The 6,000-nt window shown below is 38.0% G+C and overlaps 1 protein-coding gene across 3 annotated transcripts in view; it reads right to left on the bottom strand.

Annotated features, from left to right (window-relative positions):
* Positions 1 to 247: 247 nt before the first annotated feature.
* The window catches only part of LOC131414778 (protein mono-ADP-ribosyltransferase PARP15-like), a 48,516-nt gene continuing 42,763 nt past the window's right edge, over positions 248 to 6,000 (bottom strand). For all 3 annotated transcript variants that reach the window (XM_058555913.1, XM_058555915.1, XM_058555916.1), the window contains 3 exons: positions 5,279 to 5,412; positions 2,692 to 2,866; positions 248 to 2,381 (listed from right to left, as the gene is read on the bottom strand). In XM_058555913.1, coding sequence (XP_058411896.1) covers positions 2,092 to 2,381; positions 2,692 to 2,866; positions 5,279 to 5,412 — 599 coding nt within the window. In that variant the 3' untranslated portion in view covers positions 248 to 2,091. The remainder of the gene's footprint in view (positions 2,382 to 2,691; positions 2,867 to 5,278; positions 5,413 to 6,000) is intronic.

The raw sequence follows: 6,000 nt of genomic DNA, 5'->3' as shown, positions 1-6,000 counted from the left end.
CCTCTGTTGGTGTATGAATGTCCTTTTTTGTTGTATCTTAGGTGGGGAGCATTGAAGGGGGAAAGCTCACTCTGCCAGAATGCTGACATCACTCCAAGCACCCTATTTTGACATGATATGTATGTAGAAACATACAATGAAATACTATGCAACCAATAAAATGATGTATAAGATATTTGATGACATGGGGAAAATGATACACATATTTTGCAAAAGAAAAAGTAGATTATTAAACTATAAGTAAAGATGACGACATTTTCACAAGCTTTATTATTATATACACATAAAAAGAGGAGGATATATAGGGCAATAACTCAGCCATTCAGATTATGTTTACAGAAAAAATTAGTAAGATGAGGCAAATACTTGTAATGCTAAATGAAAAATGGTAGATAAAATATTGTGTAATTAGCAATTGAAGAAATTTTGATTTTGACTTTTTTGAAAGTAGGTGGTGAAAGAAACTAGGAGGGATTATACAAGAACATTGGCGGTGATTTCGTCTGAGTGTTGCAATTATGGGTGATGGAATATGGTGAGAGAGGATTATTTCCTTTATACTTTTCTATACTCTTTTTACTATGCATGTAATTTATGATAATGTAAACACTTCTTAAATATCTGTAACTCTTGAAAAGTGATGCTTCAGGATAAATACGCTGCTAAATAGTTTAAGAATTTACCTGACTGTAATTTAATAGAGGGAAGAGATGACTCTGAAGGGCCACCATATGTAAAAGGAATGAGATATGTTCTGTCTCCTCCAGAAGGTAGGACAGTGATCAGCAGGAGATAGAGAAAAACAGCTTTCAACTCAAGGTAAACCCAAGAGTTTACAAAAGAGTTTTCCAATAATTAGAGCTGTCCCACAATGGAACAGCTTCCCTCAAGATGTTGAGTTCTGGAAGTGGTCCAGCAGAGGCTGGAGGGCTTTTTGCCCTAGGAGTGGGGGAAGATGGGGTAAGAAGGAAGAAGCAACAGTGCAACTAGATGACCTCTAGCTTCCTTTTCACTGCTAACATTTTTTTCAATTCATCCTTCATGCACTCATTCATATGGCCTTCAAGATTGTTCCCAATGCTCCTTGCTTACTGGTATCCATGCCTTTGTAATAATTCCCTCCCACATTGAATGAGCTGATCCATGTAACCAATAGGATATTGTGGAAAATATGGAGTATGACTTCAGAGGCTAGATCATAAAAGACATCTTCTGCTTCTCTTTCTCCTGAATTGCTCTCTATGGAGTAAGCCAGCTGCCATGTCATGAGGACACTCAAGCAGCCTGTGGAGAGGTCCATGTGGAGAGGAACTGAGGACTCCTGACAACAACCAGCAAAAACTTGCCAGCTATTGAGTGATTCACCTTGGAAGCAGATCCTCCAGCCCCATTCAAGCCTTCAGATGACTGCATCCCCTGCCGACATCTTGAATGCAACTTTACAACAGATCCTAAGTTAGAACCACACAGCTAAGCTGTGCCTGAGTTCCTTACCCTCAAAACCTCTAAGTTTTGCAGTAATTTGTTGTATAACATTAGGTAACAATACAACACATTTTTACCTGATTTGTCCCACAACAGATTTGAGGGAATATTCTTTGATTCAGTCATTCTAGCTGAGCTGTTACTAATAAGTGTTTCCTAAGGAGGTAAAATCCCTACCTATTAAAAATGCACAATAGCAACCTATTAATTGAGAAGTATGGTTTAGTTCAACACAGTTAGATGTCTTAACATGTTCCAATAAGAATAAGAACATCTTGGCTTTAAAGTGATTCATCTTATTTCTTTTCCAGTAGAAAAAAGTAATATGCTCTTTGTACTCCTATAGATTTGGTGTCTGTGGATAGTTGTAGCTATAATTGTGTCATTTACATTTCTCAGCTTCCATCCGTCAATACGCTCAGAAGAGAAGAATGCTACAAATTGCACTAGAGCATTTTTTAAAAGGCTTTTTTCAACATTTAAGCACCTAACAGGGAGATTTTTATCTATGTAAACAAGTCAAAGGCAAAGACAAAAACTCTATAAATAGTTCTTATAAATGGATGACTGAATCAGCTCTTTGAGATAAAGAAAAAAAGCTATTTTTTAACATGTGAAAGTTATGAGATATTCTGGGTAAGCATGATTATCAGAGAATACCACAAATAGCTTTGGATGTTGTCTATCATCTACGACAGAGTCATAAAGATCTGTGGTATCATCAGGGTTCTTTGATGGAGGAGTAATTATTCCTGCATGTCCACGTGTGTAGACTCCTGTAAGTACTCGCACAACATAAATATGCTTTCTTCCACTGCTGTCTGGTCTGGAGTATTTATCATTAGCAGAATAACTGGCATCAACAGCAAAATAGGTTCCGTTTCCATAGACTGCAGCTGTAAAGAGAAAGATGAGAGCCTTCCTAACAACATAAAATTATCACAGTACGTAGAACCATGCCCCGAGACAACAAAAATTTCTAGAAATGAAGTTCTTGCCCACCAAAGCCACTTTTCATCATTTCTAAAATTCACTCCCCCTGTCGTCAGAAGGTTGCCAGTCTCCTTTCAGTGGAACACAGTGAGTTCCATCCTGACGATCACAATATGCCTGTCATCTATGGTTCTACACTGCTTGGGTATGAATAGTCAACACCAGAACTACTGTTCACCTCGTTCTGATCAGCCAGATTACTCGCTTCCTTACCATTCATCCCAGCATAACTGCGATTAAAGCCATGCTGATTGATATGTGGCACTGTGTCTACATCTGTCCCATGGAAGAGGAGTCTCTCATTATCTTTATGGCCATTCTTGGTGTCCATGTGGTTTTTCTTTATCTGGTAGCTTTGCCAGAGAAATATGTTCTGTATCCTCTCAATCTATGAATGACAAAAGGCAAAATATTTTGGAAATGACCTTAGAGCTCAGTATATTGTGGGGGTTATTGTGTAGATTTTAAAAGAAGCCATATGGAGAGGGAGGAGAAGAAGGAGGAGGAAATGGTTAAGGGGGTAGGAGAGGTGAAGGAAAAGGAGAGTTAATGCAAATAAACAGCAAATCCAGAGAGTAGGTACCCTTCTGCCTTTAGAAAAAGGATAGGCTAAAAGTATCCTTCACTATCTATACCTTGTAATAGTGCTTATTACCGTCTATTTTACATAAGAGAACTTATAATTTATATGAAAATGTTTACCTATATATATTCCATGGAATTCCTGGAGATTCACTGACATTCAAATTCCTACTCAAATCTTTGTGATAATTCAATAATTATTTCATTAATTCCTTCTGATCTCTAAACCCATTGCATGTGTCTTCTTCCCAGTAATGTTTTTTTCTTCATTGCTCCTATTATGGTCATTAATCACCTTACAATTGCCTAATCTAATGACTATTTCTTTCTAGACCCTCAACAGCATTTCAAACCATGAACCATCCCCTCCTTAAAACTTTGTCTTTCTTTAACGTTTTTCAAAATATCACTCTCTGTTGGTTCTTCTTCCTTCTAGGAAATGAATTTAACATACATTCAGTAATCATCTATTGAACATCTACTATGAATCAAGCCCTGTGTTGAGTCACTGCCCTCAAGAAACTTTTAGTTTAATGGAGGCGAAAGACAAGAAAATAAATCACTACCCCTCACAGAGATAAGGTAGGAGTTAGGAGAACACATATGGACTATGAAAGCCTAAGAAAGGGATCCAGTTAATCTATGTCTAGGGAGGGAGGAGGAAATCTGAGGGTATGATGTTCTAGAAACAAAGGAAGAAGACAGGTTCAAGAAGAATGGAGTGGATACCTGTAGCAGATGTTGAGGAGAAACAAAGTATTAAAAGCAGAGGGGAAAGTTATTTTGCTGAGAGTGATGGAGGCCTCAAGGAGAGTGATTAAGGTTTGGAATGGGAATGCATGAGGAAATTGACTGGAGGAAGTAATGAAGGATTCCAGGCACCTGGAGGGTTCAACTGTTAGGGAGCATGAATTAGTAATGATTTTATCTAGGAGCAGCAAGAGAGAAGGTATGTTGTGGAATAAATCCAAAGTTGGAGTGTTTCAAAATGAGTGTGATAGGACAAGAGCACACAGAGTTGCAGATATTGGGTAAACACAACTGAAGCGAGGATCTTGCACTCTCAACAGCTTTTCACATCACGAAGTATCTCCTCCTTTAAATTCTGTCCTTTCTGCAGGAGTCTCTCTCTTCTGATTCTCCTTCTGTCTGAGGAATTAAGTTCATTCATTCAATTAAGTTCTTTCAGTAAGTATTGTGTCCCATGACATGCTAGGCACTGTGCTAAGTACTGGGAATGCAGAGATGAGTAAAATGTGACTCCTACCTTAAGCCCAATATCTAATGGGGACTCAGGCATGTGAAAGGTTATCAAAGCACAATTTCACAAGCGCTTTTACGTAGTTAAGTACACGGTTTTGTGGAAGCAAAACTTTATATTACTATGATGTCACACCCCACTCTGGTATACATGGTATGATAATGACCTTCTAAAAAATCCTATAGTTTACTGACTAATATTTTTATGCCATAGTGGACATTGTGGGAATCTCAGAACATCCATTCCACTTCATTCCCATTGTGCCACAACTCCTGGCTTGGGTAGGGTTGGCCCCACTTATAGTTCTAGGGTTGAGTCTAATTGGGTTAAACCAATCAGGGTCATCTCATGATAGCAGCACACAATGATGGGATCCAATAGCCCAGCTCCAAGCCAATGGCATATGGCACTCCCCTGATACAGACTGGTTGGAGTGGTCCAGTCAATACAAAGCCTGGGACTCTTATCCAGTGGTTGTGGGATAGGACACAGTTTCTCTGCTGCAAGATGTGAATGAGGGAAACAGAGACCCCCTGATGGCCACCAGCAGCCATCCTATAATCACCAAGGGAGTGCAGTCTTCAGATGAAGCTGACACTGTGGACAGCAAAGACAGAGGGACCAGATCCATGACATCCTTGAGCCACTGGATCAAACTGCTTCAAAGACCATCCTCCTTCTGGACTTTACATTAATTTCCAAAATATTTCTTCTTGTTGAATTAGTTTCGGTGGGTTTGTGAATTGTAAGTATCCAGACATACACATGTGACATTTGGGAATATCCTTCATTACTGCTAATGAACGAATCATAAGATTTGAAGTCTATGGAGCTTAAGCGAGTCTAATTAAAATTAATATAGTAAGGTATAAAGGAAGGAAGAGTGTAATGAAAAAAGATGGCTTTCATGTTTGTTCTTCAATATTTAAAAGAAGTAATTCTTTAATATAATATTACCTTCACTATTTTGTAGGAAGAACAAGTCTGAGAGAACTTGTCCTTCACAGTGTCATATTCTGACTCTCCAGGTTGTAGCTGGATCATACAGAACCGCTGCTGATTCATGTCAGTCCAGTGTACAGGAATATCATCTAGAAAGTCAGCATTTGGTGAAAACATGACATTCATTTCAAGAGATGTCTGTAAATCAGGGCACTTCCTACGCTCTTGTTTCTCATTCATCTAATCCTGGTCTTTGAAAACAAAAAGAAAAGCTACACATTTCTTAGTTGCTTCTTTTATTATCCTCAACTTGGTACCACAGATGAAGTGAATGGTTCTGACACTAATATGATATATGTTACATAATGGTTTAGCTAAAATTTTTAGATAAACTTAGATTCACTATAGCTTGAAATTATAATTCTCCCAGAAAATTCAATGGAATTAATATCATAAGAAACTGATATGTAAACATGAAGGCCAATTTATTGATGTTTTCAACTTTATCAGTTTTATTTAGTGTGGTTCTTTATTATTTTTCCTTTGAAACATGATGATCCTGCTAAAGATATTTAAAGCATGTCGTTCTGTACCCCATCCTCTACACTAAGTAAACACTATGTAAAGAAAATAGTGGAAGTGGTAAGTGAATGGTTTCATATAAAGTGATGAAGCTCAAAGATTTCCCTTGCTTTCCAATGGCTTCCAGAAACTTCTAACACATTAAGGCTACACAT

Source organism: Diceros bicornis, chromosome 15, assembly GCF_020826845.1.
Source record: "Diceros bicornis minor isolate mBicDic1 chromosome 15, mDicBic1.mat.cur, whole genome shotgun sequence".
Lineage (NCBI taxonomy): Eukaryota > Metazoa > Chordata > Mammalia > Perissodactyla > Rhinocerotidae > Diceros > Diceros bicornis.
Note: the sequence above shows the minus strand (reverse complement) of the source record. Positions and strands in the feature narration are given on the sequence as shown.